The sequence below is a fragment of the Delphinapterus leucas genome, chromosome 13 (genome assembly GCF_059928025.1).
Source record: "Delphinapterus leucas isolate spDelLeu-1000000601 "Yukka" chromosome 13, BTC_Dleu_Yukka2, whole genome shotgun sequence".
In the NCBI taxonomy this organism is placed as follows: domain Eukaryota; kingdom Metazoa; phylum Chordata; class Mammalia; order Artiodactyla; family Monodontidae; genus Delphinapterus; species Delphinapterus leucas.
The window spans coordinates 6,763,327-6,781,053 of record NC_143141.1 but is presented as its reverse complement, the minus strand read 5'-3'; the positions used below and the strand labels follow the sequence as shown (position 1 = coordinate 6,781,053).

The 17,727-nt window shown below is 48.2% G+C and overlaps 1 protein-coding gene across 7 annotated transcripts in view; it reads left to right on the top strand.

Annotated features, from left to right (window-relative positions):
• Positions 1 to 17,727, top strand: part of NPAS2 (neuronal PAS domain protein 2) — a 180,721-nt gene that overhangs the window by 63,147 nt on the left and 99,847 nt on the right. For all 7 annotated transcript variants that reach the window (XM_022599109.3, XM_089922634.1, XM_089922636.1 and 4 more), the window contains one exon: positions 16,424 to 16,477. In XM_022599109.3, coding sequence (XP_022454817.1) covers positions 16,446 to 16,477 — 32 coding nt within the window. In that variant the 5' untranslated portion in view covers positions 16,424 to 16,445. Of the gene's footprint in view, positions 1 to 16,423; positions 16,478 to 17,727 lie in introns of those variants that run through there.

The following is a 17,727-nucleotide window of genomic DNA, read 5'->3' as shown; positions in this document are numbered from 1 at the left end:
TGGGTTTTTACATCTGAACACATCTCCATAGTTTATTGTCAAAGCCTTCTGATACCTTTGTTACATAAATGAATACAGGGGAAGCAATGTCCAGCATCTTACACGTCCGCGGTTATAGACTCGGTCGCTGTGGCCTGGCCAGGACCACAAGGCCACTGCTCTCTTGGGAAATTTCTGTGGGGTGCCAGGCTGACTTGGGTCTGCTCCAGGGGCACCAGTGAGCTCTTTGAGGGGTTGAGCTAGGGGCCCGGGGGAGCAGGACCTGGGCCCCAGCGTCCCCAGCATCAGCCTCCGGGTTTGTGCTGGGCCCTCCTGAGACCTGATTTCAGACACCGGCTCCGGGAAGTAGGTTAGCTCACTCGGGCCTCGGGGGAGACTCCCTCAAGGTGTCTGGTGCTTTGTTCGACTTCTGAGCCAGAGAGGCCGGAAGGGGTGGGCTTTCCATCTGCACAGCTGCAGTCACACCGAACACAGGCATCGTAGGGACAGTGCGGCAACTTCCCCTCCAGGCCGGGGCCCTGGGATGTGCCAGACATCTGACTCCAGTCCATCCTTGCCCCAGCAAGTACCTAGTTATTACCAGTAGTCAAGGGTGGAGGGAGCCTGCGAGCTGGGAAGCAGCTCCAAGGATGGCTTGCAGTATCTGTGCACATTGTCAGGAGGGCACACCTTTGCAAGAGACGCAGGTGACTTCGCTGCCATAAAGACACTAACTGGTTTGTCTTTGAAGACGGGGAAATGGCAGAGGGCGTCTACACTGTTCACTTCCTGCAGTTAGCTTTTTTTTTAAGAACCATTTACCCACACTTGCTTTGAGTTTTCCTCATTCCCTGGGTCCTCTGTCTGCCCCCGAAGGCTGCCTGAGACCCCCAGGCTGGGCCCAGAGCCTCCGAGGGCCGGAGGGGGGTGGGACGGGGGGGGGGGGCGAGAGGGGGCCGCCCCCTCCCCCGGCCGGCCCTGCCTTCACATCATTAGTTCATCACCGGGGAAGAACCGTGCTGCGGAGCTGACCTACTTTTCCTGTTTGCCCACATCAGGCTAAGCCTGTTTAGCATTGACCAGAGGGGCCGGGCGGAGCAAGGAGCTTTCCGAGTCGTACAGATGGCAGTCTTCGGAGGGAACGTGATTTAATCTGGTTGCCCTGTTTTCCATTAGTCTAACGGGTTAGGACCCGGGGCCCGAGGTGACCCAGGGACACCATCCAAGCACAGGGGCCGCCCGGCTCCCAGAGCAGCCTCCCCGCCAGGGAGCCTGTGTTACGGTGAATGATTGCTGGAACCACAGGCCCGGGCTTCTCTCCAAACTTCACAAACAGATTCCTAAATGGAAGCTCTCCCACCAGGCGTCGTCTCTGCTGGGATCTGCACTGAGCCCAGAATGTCTGCTGAGATGCAGAGGGTGGGCACTGTGCTGGCCTTTGAGGAGGTTACCATCCAGTCGGGGTGGAGGGTAGACAGCTAAGGCCAAGGCGGCAGAAACAGATGAATGCTATAATGAGGCGAGAATGGCGGAGGTGGGGCAGGGGGTAGGGCCCAGACCTTGGATGGCGTGGGGAGGGCTGGAGGGATGAAGAGGGTGGTGGTGGTGGAAACAGGAGGGTGTCACGGCAGTGCAGATGTTGGGGAGCGTGGATGGGGGACGACAGGATGGGGTGGGAGTAGCTGAAGTCACAGAGGCAGCTCATCGCTGAGGGCTTCGGATGTGTGCTTGGGGATTCAGGTGTGTCCTGGAAGCCGAGGGGTGTGTACCAGTAAGTGTGCGTGCTACACACACTTTTATTCTTTTTTTTTTTTTTTTGCGGTACGGGGGCCTCTCACTGTTGTGGCCTCTCCCGCTGCGGAGCACAGGCTCCGGACGCGCAGGCCCAGCGGCCATGGCTCACGGGCCCAGCCGCTCCGCGGCATGTGGGATCCTCCCGGACCGGGGCACGAACCCGTGTCCCCTGCATCGGCAGGCGGACTCTCAACCACCGTGCCACCAGGGAAGCCCTACACACACTTTCATTCTTTTTTTAAAACTTTATTTTGTTGAACTATACTCTGTTTACAATGTTAAGTTCTGTACAGCAAGGGGATTCAGTTACACATATATATACATTCTTCTTCACATTCTTTTCCATTTTGGTTTATCACAGGATATTGAATAGCACAGCTCCCTGTGCTCCACAGTAGGACCTTGTTGTTTATCCATTCTGTATATAACTGTTTGTATCTGCTAATCCCAACCTCCACCTGCATCCCTCCCTTAGCCCCCTCCCACTTGGCAACCACAAGTCTGTTCTCTATGTCTATGACTCTGTTTCTGTTTTGTAGATAAGTTCACCTGTGTCGTATTTTAGATTCCACATATAAGTGACATCATATGGTATGTCTTTCTCTTTCTGACTTACTTCACTTAGTACGATAATCTCTAGGTCCATCCATGTTGCTACAAATGGCATTATTTCATTCTTTTTTATGGCTGAGTAGTATTCCATTGTGTGTGTGTGTGTGTGTGTGTGTGTATGTGTGTGTGTACCACATCTTTATCCATTCATCTGTTGTTGATGGACATCTAGGTTGTTTCCATGTCTTAGCCATCGTAAATAGTGCTGCAGTGAACTTTGGGTCGCATGTATCTTTTCGAATTAGAGTTTTTCTCCAGATATATGCCCAGGACTGGGATGGCTGGATCAGATGGTAACTCTAATTTTAGTTTTTTAAGGAACCTCCGTACTGTTCCCCACAGTGGCTGCGCCAGCTTACATTCCCACCAGCAGTGCAGGAGGCTCCCTCTTCTCCACACCCTCTCCAGCATTTGCTATCTGTAGACTTTTTATGATGGCCGTCCTGACTGGTGCACACACTTCTATTCTTAGCTGGATGTCTCTGCATTGCTGCCTGTGGACGCAGGATAATGTTTGTCTGAGCAGGGAACAGACATAGGATGAGATAGTCATGATTGAATAAGCAGATATGGGAAAACAGAAGTTGAGCTTTATCTGTAGTTTGTTTCACTAACTCATGTATTGTGTGCCCAGCACATGCCTCCTAGAAGGTGTCCTGGGCCCGCGCTTTCTTAGCCCTGGCTGAGCGTCTTGATGAGGGGTCATGTCTTGCACACTCCCTGACGTCCTGAAGCCTCCACCCGGGCTTCAGAGCTGGCGTAGAAGGGGTGTCGGGCCGGTGGGCGAGTTGTGCATTGATTAGGGTCACGTCAGGATACGTTTGTAGGAGGAGAGAGCTCAGTCTCTTTTTAAAAAGAAAATATACCCTTCTCGCTCCCCTTGGAGTTTCGCAGTGCTGTCCAGGGGTGGCTGTGAGAGAGGAGAGAGGAGAGAGGTCTTCTAAGATACCTTTAACTTACACCACGAATATATGAAGGTACAAAATGGGGCAACTGGACATTTCCAGTCCTGCCGGGTTGCCCCTTAAAGGTGTGAAAACCAGACATTTCTGGACCTGCTGACGCTGTGCTTGCTTGATGAACAGGACTGGGTCTCAGTCGGTGGCTTTCTTTCTGCCCGTGGCCGGGTCTTCCTGGTAGAGATGCTTCAAGTCCCCTCTCCCGGGGGAGGGTGCTGGGGGCTTCCTGCCCTACGTGCTGTTTGCGTCTGTTCTGTATCTCGTCTCCCCTTTGTGTCGGAGGGCAGACCTTTCTTCAGACTTTGTGCGAAGGGTCTGCGAGCGTTTCTTGGGGAGAAAGGCCAGCTTCCAGGACATTTAGGGCCCACCTGCGACCCCCCGTCCTGCAGACCCCGGTGTGCATTTCATAGTGGCAGCCAGGGACGGAGAGACGGAGTCCAGGACGCTGCTGGGAAGCCCCAGGGAGACTCGGGCCACTAATGTCCTTACCGTGGGGATGCTTTGAGGGCAGGCATCCGGTGGGAGAGGCGACAACACTATTCTTGTAAATTGTCCCCTACCCAAAGCCCATGGCGCATCCCAAAATGTGACCCTGGTGCTGGGGCCTTTGATGGGTCCTTAGTCTCATGAATGCGGTCGTTCACTGGGGGGTGGTACCCCCTCCCTCATCAGGGTCTGCTTCCTGCTGGGTGGGGCTGGGCCCCTCTTTGAGGCCCCTGGGGATAGCGCGTTGAGAGCAGCAGTGACCTGGAGCAGAGACACCACTCTGCACGAGGAGCCCACCTTTTTTTTTCCCAGCACAGATAGGTCCGGGAATCAGTCACCAAGGCCGGTTTCCCAATGATGGGCTCCAGATCAACCCAGACTCTCACGTCATGTGAGGAGGTGTGTCCAGGCAGCTTGGGTGGACCTTCCAGCCTCACCCCACCCCGGGCAGCTCCCGCTTCCCCCAGGGGAACTGAGCTCAGCTGAATTGTATGTAGGGAGTGGACAGAAAGAGTGTAGGATGATCTAACTTCATGGGTACCTGTGAAAAGTAAGCATGGAAAGTTGCAGTACAGTTGGAAGCATTAGGAAGGGTGTTCTGTGGGGCCCCTGCAGCCCCTGAGCTCTGAGCAGAGGTGGTAGGCTGGAGCTCCCTGGCTTTGCGGGGAGGGCCGTGCTCTCTGTTTAAACTGTAAAGAAAAGAAGTGATTGCAATGATGGGAGAAGAGGGAAGGCAATGCTTGGTACCAACCAGGTGTGCAGCAGTAGGTAAGTTACCTGCGACTCTGAAGATGCTGACCTGCTGTCATTCCAAAGTCATGGCTTCTGCTCACTGAACCATGGAAAGGAGGCGGTTCACCTTTCTTGCCCAGCCTGCCCTCTGCTAAGTGCTTTACACAGATGAGCTGTCCTGTTGGGTTCTCAGGAGGGTGGTGGAAAGTGGGGATCGTCCCCCATTTACAGATGAGCTCCTCATTCCCCAGGCTCTGTCTGGACCACCGCACTGAGTGAAGGAAAGAGGCAGGAGGACACACAAACCTAGGTCTCATTAGCTTCCAAACTAATTTTGCTGCGTCCCACAGTTAGCAGTTACAGAAGCATCCCACATTTTTATTAAATGTTATGTGGAGCTCTGATATTAAACCACAGAGTCCACAGCCTGGGTGTCCAAAACAAACATGACTTCTCATCTCAAGGACATCTTCTTTTTCGTGTGCTCTCTTTGCAAACTTGAGCCCGTTAGGATGAGCGCTCCCACGCCCAGAGGAGCGTTAGGACCAATGGTTAGGTGGCCGGAGATGCCGGGCTACAGCAGCGTCTTATGGATTCATTCCGGTTTGTCTGTGGCAGCTGAACGGTGGCTCCCAACAAAGGCCGGCACTGACGCAGTTCCGAGTATGACTCATAAATCTCCTTCCCCCCCTTGCTGATTTTTATAGGCGTCTGTTGTCCACATCCTGAGCACGCACTGTCACCCATCAGATTCTCTAGTTGACTCGGTTTACACCGTGCAGTCTAAATTCTTTAGAAAGGGGCCACTAAAAGGAATCGTGATTGGAACATAAGTTCCAGAGGTTGCAAGAGTCACATGTCACGTTAGATGACCCGTCGATCAGGATATGGTAACGATTTCTATTTTGGAAATTCTTTGCTGACTGAACGATGTCATTGCAAATTTACTTAATACCAAATTTCTAACTTTCTCCTTCCGTTCCTTCATTGCTTATGTCACTGTTTCCCTGAGTAGTGAATCATCAGACCCTTGGAAAAAGGAAAGCATGAAGGGGGCATCGTGATCATAACAGGCAGACCTTGACCTTGGAGATGCTTGTGAGATAATTCTCATAGGATCACGGAAGTTTGCCGAGTGAGGGTCTCTCTTTGGTTTCTCCTGGGAGTCTGGCTCTGTGAGGCCCCAGCCACCTGTGGGGGAGGGGGGAGGGGGGAGGGGGAAGCTTTGGTAAAGCTTCGGTGAAGGATGGACCCATCCACCTTGACTTTCCCAATTTGCGGAATGTGAGAGATCATGCTGAGAATTCCCCAGCTGGAGGGAAATTGGGGTTGCAGGAGCGGGCAGCTCTCAGGTTGGCACTCTCCATTTCCTTTAGAAGAACTATTATTTTTCCCAGTGAATGAATCATTGCAATCAAAATGATGTGCCCTGGAGAGGAAGAATTACAATGTGGAAGTTATTTCCTAGCCTCCCCCAAAGGACAAAGGGAGACAAGTCAGCGCCGTAGCTCATCAGTGACTGTTTCTCAAAGCCTTTTTATTTCTTAAATATAATGAGGAAAAATCATTATCTAGCTCCCATGTGGGAGATCCAGATCTTAATCCAAAGCGACATGAGGTGCCTTCTCCAGGGGCAGGCTGGGAGGGCAGAAGGCATACTCGCTATTGACAGTAAATAAGCCCCCGCCGACTGGGGAGATACCTGCATGGCGGTGCCCCTTTGGATTGCCATCTGCCCTTGTTTGCAGTATGTTTTTCTTTCTCATGATCGAAAGTCACCAGGTTTGGTCGGTACAGTGAGGAGGAATATTCAGATTTTCCAGCTACCTTGGGGCCTGTGATTCAAACCATTTCTCCACCAGTTTTAAAAGGTCATGATTTTAGTTTGAAAAAACATGGGCCTTGCAATGCAATAGGCTTAGGGTAGTCATTTCAGGGGAAATTCATGATGTGGAGTGACCCACTGGGCCTCTTAAGGCTGGACAAAAAGTTCAAAATTAGAAAAGACACTGAAGAGGAAGGCTGAACACCGACTCGAGTGATTCTTTCTGGCCCCCATCTTGTTTTTACAAATAAAGTTTTGTTGACACAGACATACACGCTTGCTGACGCGCCACCTATGGCTTCTTTCACACTATGATGGTAGAGCTGAGTGGTTACAGCAGAGACTGGATGGCCTGCATCTAAAGTACTCAGCGGGTGGCCCTTTACAGAAAAGTGTTGCCAACCCCTGCTTTAGGAGAATGACATACCTTTCCATGTAGGTTGCATTAGCCTTCTCGGGAGCCCCAGGAGTGAGCGGCCAGTCCCCAGGGGCGTCCCTGTCCCCCGTAGGATACATTAACCTCTTGTCTCCCTGCTGACGCACTGTGCTACCCGGGGCAGATGTGACATGAGAAAACGGTCACACTGCCACTTGCTGGTCCCTGTTCGAGGGCCAGAGTTGGGATCCATGGTTTAGTAGGTGCCTGTGAGAGAGAGCCCTTGGGAGCGGAAATTTCACTTAGACAATGGGGATGTCATTTGCCGACCTCATTTGGGTCCTTCTATTCAATTAGGTCACTAGATGCTCATCGAGGATGTCCTCGGTCATTTCAACCTCTGTTTCTTTCACTCTCTCCTCTCGCTCCCTCCCTCCCATCCTCACAAGGACCAAGTTTCTATTATCACTAGATGCTGTAGGCAGCACCCCTGGGCGTGTGTGTCTGTCTGTCTTTCCACCATGCACACACACACACACACGTTTTCGAGGCTGCCCCTTTTGCGCCAGGGTCAAATGAGTGAGGGACTCCGCGGCCCTGCTGGCCGGCAGCCATAGGTGGTCTCTGGAGGTGGGGGTCTCTGGAGCACGTGTCTGGTGCCTCTGCTGGAAAAGCTCGCCCCCCAAAAAACCAGCCCTCTCTTCCCTGGTCAGGAGTGCCCCTCTGAAACCTGAGGTCTGTGGCACCCCGTTCACCCATGGTGCCCTTCTCATTGGGCAGGGAGTGTGTGCATTGAAATTTAAGGCAGAAAAGGAGAACGGATGAGGCTGGATGCACCTGCCTCCCTGGAGGCTCAGGACCACAGAGGGCATACAGAGGTTAGGGTGGTTACACAGGGCAGAAGTGGGGTGAACGGGGGCCTCTGTGCTGTAGGGGGGCACCCTGGCCCTCCTTGCACACATGCACCCTGTCACTTACGCCTCACATGCTCTCTGCCTGGTGACCTCATGAAGTCTAAGGGATTTGCTTCAGGTCAAATGGAACAAGTGGGTCGGAATTGAAATTGAAATTGGGCTGCCTCTGAGGTCAGGAGCCCACACGTCCCGAGCAGGCAATGGGTCAGGTCAGCCCGAGGAGATGCAGTCCAGGGTGGGCTCTATCTGCAGAGCCGGGGTTCCCAGGGCAGCTCGGGGACCAATTATTTAGGGGAGGAGACTATGGCCCATTCCACCTACAGAACGGATGGAGAGGAAATGAGATGACGCTTTTCCGGAACACAGCGGTGGCCGAGGGCTGGTGAGGGAGCCACTGGCTTCTCCTGAAGGTACTACTCAGAGTGGATTTTCCCTTTAGTCAATAGCTCCTGCACACATGGCAATTTTTGTTTTAATTTTTGGTCATCACCACGTCACTGTACCTGGATTAACCGTGATCATTGAGGGGTTTGTGGGAGTCGGTATTAGTCCATATTGTGGGAATTCAGACAGGGCTTTGGTCCTGGCTGTGTCCCCCTCTCTTCCTCCCTCCCTCCCTTCTCTCCTTCATTCCTCATATGTTCATTGAGCACCTGACACGGGTAAGGAGCTGGGCTAGACATCGTGGCCTGGGTAATGGGTAAAGACGCCTTGTACCTAATCCTTGCCATCCAAATGGGGAACCGGATGTTGAGTGTCTGCCAGGCTTGTGCTGGTCCTGTCATACGTGCCGACTTAATTAAGCTCATTTAAAAGTCACGGCTGTCCTCGGAGGTAGGTCTCCATCACTCCTCTGATCCAAACCTGCAATGCCTTTCCCGTCCCACTCCAAGCAAAGGCCAGACTCCATCCAGTCTCCCCGGCGTGTCTCCCCCTCTCTAACCCTATCCACCACGCTGGCCTCTTGGCTGTTTCTGGCTCTTGTTGCTGTCTGTACACTCACGCCCTCTCTTCTCTCAGGCTATGGCTCACATATCACTTATCAGTGAGGCCGATGGTGCTCCTAAAGCACTCCCTGTTCCCCCAGGTTCTCCCAGACCACGGCCCCAGCCCACCAGAGCACTCCCTGTTCCCCCAGGTTCTCCTTTATCTTTCTCCACACCACTTATAACCAATGACAAGCCATGTTTACTTACATAAGTGCTTGTGTCTTGCCCTCACCACCTGCCTGCCCCCTACCACCTAAGCGCCATGGGAGCGGGGGCGTTGCCCAGGCTCTCAGGGAATATCTATTGAATCATGGAACATCGCATGTGGATGTCATCTTAGTGCTTCGGTGACTACACCTCGGTGTCTCTTCACAGAAAGACAATCTCAGTAAACATCACAGCAGGCATTTGTATAGAAATTGACAATGTCAATTCTAAAACTTACTTGGAAATGCAAAGGCCTAAAATAGCCAAGAATCTTGAGAAGGAAGAACAAAGTTGGAAGGCTCACACTCCATTGATGTCAAGAATTCCTACAGAACTCCAGGAGTTAAGATAGTGTGGTTCTGGCGTAGAAACAGACAAATACAAGATGCCACAGGATCAGCAACATAAGATAACTTTACTTAAACAGCAGGTTCCTTATGTTTTCAAATAAAACGCTCAGTGTGTTTCCAGGTGAAGTACCTCTAAATTTAAACATAGGTCCAACTGTTAATCTGATCAGAGTTCAATAATTATATATCAAAGTCTCAAAACACAGGAGAAATCGTGCATTTTGTGTACTTTTTTTGAGACTAATAATTGGACCTACCATCTTCAGTTTAGAGATTCTTCATCTGAAAACAGGATGCTTGGAAGTTGAAGAAAAACACATTGTACATATTACGTGTAAATGTAACTACAGTACGATTTGAAGATAAGTTTATTGCTACTTCAGCGGGTGACCACGGTCAACTTAACAGTGATACAGCCTCTTAATACCCTTGAGATGATGTGATGAGAGTGGTACTTGAGGACTTCCCTGGTGGTCCAGCGGTTAAGACTTCGTGCTTCCAATGCAGGGGGTGTAGGTTTGATCCCTGGTCAGGGAACTAAGATCCCACATGCCGCGCGGCCAAAAAAGAAAAAAAAAAAGAATGATACTTCACCTCTGTGGGCTTTCTCCTAAAAACCCATCTGCTCAATCGGGGAAAAACACCAGACAAAGCCACATTGAGGGACAATCTACAAGTATTCCTCAAAATGGTCAAGGTCATAAAAAACAAGGAAAGTCTGAGAAACTGTCATAGCCAAGAGGAGCCTGAGGAGACATGACAGCTAGATGGAGTGTGGTTTCCTGGATGGGATACTGGGACAGAGCAAAGACATTAGATAAAAACTAAGAAAATATAAATGAAGTGTGGACTTTACTTAATAATAATGTATCAGTATCAGTATTGGTTTGTTAATTGTGACAAATACACCATAGTAGTGTAAGGTATTTATAACAGGGGAAACTGGGTGCAGGATATGTGGGAACTCTCAATACTGTCTTTGCATTTTCTATAAATCTAAAATTGTTCTAAAAATTAAGTTTACTTTTAAAAATAAGTTTAGGGAATTCCCTGGCAGCCCAGTGGTTAGGACTCCGTGCTCTCACTGCCGAGGGCCCAGGTTCAATCCGTGGCTGGGGAACTAAGATTGCATAAGCTGTGCGGCGTGGGAAAAAAAGTCAATTGTATTTCAGTATACTAGCAATGAATACCCCAAAAATGAAATTAAGAAAAAAAATTGTATTTAAAAAAAATAAGTTTATCCTATGTGTCTGAACTTTAAGGATACCCTATAGATAAATAGAACTGAACAGAGATTCTCTGTACATACACACGGATATAGGATCACACAAGATATTTGACAAAGTGACAATGCAATTGGGAAAGAAATATCTTTTCAATAAATGATCCTGGAACAGGTGAGTACACAGATGGGGTAAAAAAAGGTGATCCTTGACCACTATCTTACACCACACATAAAATTTAATTTGCAGTGGAGTGTAAATCAGTGTAAAAGCTAAAATGATAAAGCTTCTACAAGAAAATGTAGGATAATTCTTCATGACACTGAGGTGGCAAAGACTTCTTAGGACACAAAAATAAAAAATATATAGATTACACTTTATCAAAATTAAAAACCGTTCATCAAAAGACATCATCAAGAAAGTTAAAAGACCAGCCACAGGCTGGCAGAAAATGTTCACAGTACATATATCTGGCAAAGTACTTGTATCCGAAAGAGAGAAGCTTCTACAGATCAGTATGATGAAGATAAACAGCCCAGTTTCTCTAAAAAAGAGGAAGAAAAAGAAAGAAAAGTGGGCAAAACACTTGAACAGACACATCACAAAAGAAGCTGTCTAGACAGGAAATAAGTCCATGAAAAGATGCTCAACATCATTAACCATCAGGGAGATGCAAAGTCAAATCCCGATGAGATCCCAAAACATACCCACTAGAATGACTAAAATTAAGAAGACATACCAAGTGTTGGGTGAGAATGTGGAGCCTCTGGAACTCTCGTGTGCTACTGGTGCAAATATAAAATTGTACAGTCACTTTGGGAAACAGTTGGGCAGTTTCTAATATAGTAAGCATATGGCTATACTGTGATCCAGCAGGTACACTCTTAGCTGTGTATACCCGAAAGAATGAGTGGTTATTTCCACCAAAACACTTGGATATAACTTATCCTGGTGAGGTTAATTTTGACCCCGGGTGAAGGTGGTATCTGCCAATCTTCTCTACTTATAAAGTTACTATTTTTCTTTTATAATTAATAAATGTCTTGAGGGAGATACTTTGAACTATGCAAATAACCTGATTCTCCTCAAACTTTTGCCCGTTAATTTCGGCATCCCTCAGTGGATTTTGCCTGCAACAGTTATTACTTTGGTGTACTGACGGTGATCTTTGATTTCCCTTCTTCCTTCTACATTTATTAATTGAAATTCTTCTGTAAGGGAAACCTGTCCCCTCCTCCGTTTATTTATTCATGTAATTATGTATTTGTACCAGTGGACTCGTGAGTATTTAGTTTATTCTCTGGGTTACTATCCATCGTTACGGATTTTGTCGTTCCAGTAGTTCCAGGCTCTCTTTTCCTCAGCCTCTCATCATTCTCATTGGTTATTATTTCTTGAGTGGTCAGTTAGTAGATGCAAATGCCTATACTTGAAATTTCGGGAGATGTTACAAAGTGTAAAAAGACTCCAAATAGTTTGTGTTCCAGAAAAAGCCAAGAAACCCAGAACTGGAAGAGCCCCCAAGAAATGAAATGTACTAGGTGGGCGGGGTCTCCTCCCTGTGCCCCTCTACCCGTCCCCACCATCCTGTCTGCCCCGGAGGCAGGGAGCCTCCCTCTCTGTCTTCTGGGTGGTGTGGCCAACAGGAGACACAAGTGAGAGACTGGGGAGGGCGGACAAGGAGGTGAGGTATTTATCCCCTCATCTCCCTTCTTACAAGGTTTCTTCAGGCTGACTGCATCCCTCCACCAAATGCCACCTCTCCTATATGACACACTCCTTCCAGGTCCAGGTAACCAGTTCCCTCTTGTCCCTTGATGCACAGAGGTGTCAACAGCTCTGCTGACACCAACCCTGCACCATCTCTCCTGGTTTCCCTAGCCACCCCACCTCCACACACCTTTACAAACAGCCTCCTTGCAATTAAGTCCTGTTTCCTATTGGGACTGTGACGAAGAAACCCCTAAATGTCTAGCCCATCTAGGATGTGTGGTTATCTGGAGTAAAAATACTGGAGCTTTCCACCGTTGTTCACTTTGGGGGTTAATCATATCAACAGTTATTTTCTCAGCTCTACACAGAATCTCCTTTGCCTTCATTGCAGCTCATTTTCTCTTCCCTGGCCTTCTGTGGTCATTAAAAAAAAACAACAAAATAACCTGCTGCTCAAAATCCTTTTTAACTGGAAATTCTTTTTAAAAAAAAATTTTTGTTGAAATATAGTTGATTTATAATGTTGTGTTAGCTTAAGTTATACAGTGAAGTGATTTAGATATATGGATATATAGAGATATGTGTATTCTTCTTTTACATTCTCTTCCATTATAGTTATTACAAGACATTAAGTATAGTTCCCTGTGCTATACAGTAGATCCTTGTTGGTTATCTATTTCATATATAGTAATGTGTATATTTTAATCCCAAACTCCTAGTTTATTCTTCTCCCCTCTTAATTGGAAACTCTTTATACAATTGGGAAAAGTCGCTGTCACCCCTTAAACTTCTCTGTTGTTCCTTTAACCCAACCTCACAGGACTACTTTTCTTCCTCTTTTCCCTCTTTCTTGTGTGCTTTGGGCCCCTCCAGCTCCTCCACATGATGAATTAAAAGAGTGACTCAAAGATACAAGGGGGGAGGGACACCCATGTTCCTCATAATGGTCAAAAGGTGCAAGCAACCCAGGGTCCATCAGCAGAGGATGGGTAAACAAAAGGTGGTCCGTACATACAGTGGAATATGATTCAGCCTTACAAAGGAAGGAAGTTCTGACACGTGCCAAGACATGATGAACCTTGGGGCATTATGCTAAATGACACAAACCCATTACAAAAGGACAAATCCTGTATAATTCCACCTATATGAGGGCCCTAGAGTCGTCAGAATCGTGGAGACAGAGAGTAGAATGGTGGTCATGAGGGGTTGGATGAAGGGAAGTGGGGAGTCAGTGTTTAATGGGGACAGAGTTTCAGTTTTGCAAGATAAAAAGAGCTCTGGAGATGGATGGTGGCGATGGTTGCACCGCAGTTTGAATATACTTAATGCTACTGAGCTGTAGAGTTGAAAATGGTAAATTTTATGTTACGTGTACATTACCGCAATTGTTTTTCTACGTGCGCTTAACTTTTTAATTTAATTTTTATTTTATATTGGAGTATAGTTGATTTAAAATGTTGTGTTAATTTTAGGTGTACAACAAAGTGAATCAGTTATACATATACATATATCCGCTCTTTTTCAGATTCTTTTCCCATATAGGTTATTACAGAATATTGAGTAGAGTTTCTTGTGCTATATTGTAGGTCCTTGTTGTTTACCTATTTTATGTATAGTAGTGTGTATATGTTAATCTCAAACTCCTAATTTATTCCTCCCCCCATCCTTTCCCCTTTGGTAACCGTAAGTTTGTTTTTGAAGTCTGCGAGTCTATTTCTGTTTTGTAAATAAGTTCATTTGTATCATTTTTTGAGATTCCACATATAAGTGATATCATATGATATCTGTCTTTCTCTATCTGACTTACTTCACTTAGTATGAGAATCTCTAGGTCCATCCATGTTGCTGCAAATGGCATCATTTCGTTCTTTTTTATGGCTGAGTAGTATTCCATTGTATATACGTACCACATCTTCTTTATCCATTCCTCTTTTGATGGACATGAGGAAGGCATGGGAGACAACAGGTGTGACAAAACAGGACAATGGTGTGAAGCTTCTGGGGCAGGTGCTCCTGGGGAGCACAACTCAGGTGTGTTCTCTTCCCTCAGGTGCAGTGGAGCAGAGTGACTTAGGGGTCAAGTGACAGGAATCGGGAAAGGAAATGGGAGGGATGGGAAAGAAGAGAACGTGGGTGTAGAACATCAGGGCTTCATGGATTCAGGAAGTGTTTAAGAACAGAGAGAGAGGAATCAGAGCTGCCGCAGTTGATACAGAGTAGCTATTAGTCGTTTGTAGGTGTCTCTACAACGTTTCATGTATGACAAAGCAGCCCCTGTCATCCAAACAGGATTCCAGATCCTCAGCAAAGTGGACCGAAGCCCACATCCTTCCGTAAACGTGCCCTGTCCAGGGGTACCTGGTAAGGGGCACGGCTTTTACCCTTTTACCGTGGCTGGATGCAGGCTCATGCCCTCAGCACACGGGCAGCCACCACTTTCCATGGAGTGCAGACCTGGGGTAGCACATCATTAAATGAATGGACTGCATTCTTCATGTCTTAAAGCTCTGAACAGATTCCATCTGGGAAACATTAAGCAGATACCTGTTTGCAGATATGCTAACCCCATTCTAATTATGCCACAGGCCTCAACTGCTGAATGGGGTTTCTTGCGAATCTGTCACTAAAATATGTCTGCTATTAACCGAATGGGGCTTGTAAGTAAACAGGGGCTGTGACTGCAGAATTCCTTTTCCTCTTTGCCTCGGAGTCATGCCTGGGCTCACAGCAGACCAAAAACTACAAAACAAAATTATCTCAGAGAAAAGATTCATTTGTCCCATTAAAAATTTTGATCTAATGTTACAATTTTTTTTTTTTTTTTTTTTGCGGTATGCGGGCCTCTCACTGTTGTGTCCTCTCCCGTTGCGGAGCACAGGCTCCGGATGCGCAGGCTCAGCGGCCATGGCTCACGGGTCCAGCCGCTCCGCGGCATGTGGGATCTTCCCGGACCGGGGCACGAACCCGTGTCCCCTGCATCGGCAGGCGGACTCTCAACCACTGCGCCACCAGGGAAGCCCAAATGTTACAATTTTTATGTATGGTTCTATTGGATTTGCTGTTTGGTTGAGAATTCTTATATTCATGTTCATGAATGAGATTGACCTAGAATAATTCTTTCTGTTAATATCCTTGTCTACTTTTGTTACAAAATTCATACTGGCCTTTTCATAAAATGAGTTATTTTAATAAAAAAAAAAACCTGTGATCAGGAACTTGGAATTTTGAGAGTAAAGGTTAGTGCATTTGCAAAGTGTTGATTCTGGAGTTCTGATGTCAGGCCCTCCCTCTGTTTAGAGACCAGAAGACCAGACCAGAAGCATGTGGGTCATGGTGATTCCATTTCTTCTGTGGTCCCCACCCTTATCTCCACCACACTTCGCCTCCAGTTCCCCCAACTCTGGCCTCAGGGACACCCTGAAAGTCTTTCTGCATGGAGGGGCTGGAGGGGGACCTCCCCCAGACAGATGGGACTCTGGGAAACGTGTGAAGGAAGAGTAATCAGGGATGTGGCTCTGAGGGGTGAAGGACCACAGGCCTGTGTGTAGCAGGGGACACCGGGTCAGTCGGCCCAAGAGCTTTTGAGCCAGCGGCCTGGGAGAGTAGAGGCCCAAGCGATGAGGTTTGGGGCTGTGAGAACATTCCTGGATTGTTACTTCATTTTTCACATCTGTGTACCTTGACTATCTAGGGGGTGTACGTGCCTTAAAGATAGGGGAGCAGTTATACTTTTTGGGGCCCCGATCCCTCCAGGCTGCATAAGAGGAGTTTGTGTATTTAAATGAACAGATAAAGAAATGCTCTCCTTTAGAACGTCTCGGGCAGCTTGCAGGTTTGAAATAAACAGATGCTTTGTTGAGCTGGGTCCGGAAAGCAGTTCCCAGAGTGTGATCTAGGGACCCAGGGGGGGTCCTTGAGGTCAAAGCAGTTTTCCTAGTGTTAGCATATCATTTGCCTGTTTACTCTCTTGAGTATACAGTGGTCTTTTCCAGAAGCTCTTGGAGTTCTGTTGATGACATCTCTCTGATGTTTCATGGAGTATTGGACATTTCAGATTTCTCAGTTTTCACCCACATACACGAGAGGTCTTCAGAGCCCTCGGTCATTTTTGAGAGGGTGCAAAGAGTTGCTGGAACCAGAAAGTTTGAGAACCTGTGGATTAAGGCGTGTGATTTAGATCAGACCAAAATGACGGCAACCAGAAAGACCTGTGAGAAAGGTCGAGAATCAGAGTCATCATGTGTGTGTGTGTTTTTTTTTGCAGGAAAAACTGCCGAGACAATCTAATGGATGAAGATGAGAAAGACAGGGCAAAGAGGTAAGAGGGGCGGCTTCCCTGCCGCGGCTGTGTCGTGTGTCCGCCGTCTGAACCCCGCTTGTGCTCACTGTACGGCGGAAAGCACGGCCAGGCAGGGGGCTGGGGCACAGGTGCTCCTTGAAATACTGCGTCGCTCCGCTGAAAAAATTCAAACCAGTTCCCTCAATTTTGTTCCTTACCCAGAAATTACTGATTGTTTGGGACTTGCCAAGTGGTTTATAGTTTTCACATGTCCATGTGGTGACCCTGTTGACTGGGGCCTCCTTTCAGAAGCCTCCAGTTACTGCATTTCCAGGATGGACACTGCTTGGCAAGGCAGCCTGATTAGAGCCAGGCCAGGCTGGGTTTAAATCTTGGATGTGCTGTCAGGGAGCTGTTGGCCCTGGACAGTAATTGGAATAACCATCCTCACTGGGCTAAGCTCTTCCATATATGGTATCTCAGCTTCCTCATCGGAAAATGGAGATATCACAGCTGCTTGGCACTGTTGTCGGGTCGACCAGAAAGCCTAGCTTGGTCGCTGGCATGTCAGCGCTGTTAGAACCACGTCCATGCTTATTCCTTCACTGGACATTTATTGAACACCTACTGTATATGAGGTGGAATCATAAAGTAGATATTTTGTTTTTTTTATTTTTTGGCCTCACCGCGGGGCATGCGGGATCTTAGTTCCCTGACCAGGGATTGATCCCGTGCCCCCTGCATTGGAAGTGTGGAGTCTTAACTACTGGACCGCCAGGGAAGTCCCCCATAAAGTGGATATTTTGAAGGTAGAGGCCAGTCGGATGTTATCTATCTCGTACGATCAGACCGAGTTGGCAGTGACCACACCAGGCTCTGGGGTAATAAAGATGAATGAGAGGCATGCCCATGGGAGGGCCCAGGTGAATGGTGGTGATGGGTAGGTGACCACGGATCATTAGGTTGCACGGGGACAGGCCCAGCAGTGGTTTCCTATGGCGACACGGGATGTCCTGTCTCAGGAAGGCCTTCACTCAGGCCCGGAGGACTAGCCTCCTTCCTCCAAGCTCTTTGCTCTCTCCTCCTGCCACTGCCTGTGGCTGGCAGGTCCCTCCACCCTCTGACAGCCTCTTAAACACCTACAGGGCTGAAGGGTTTGCCCACCTCCCTTCACAGAGCCCACTACCTGGTTGTCACCTACAGAATCCTCCACTTTCGAATGATGGAGCCCTCAGAAGTCGCCCAGTTCAGCAGCCCCGGGGGTGTCTGTCCTTCCACGTCACCTGGTG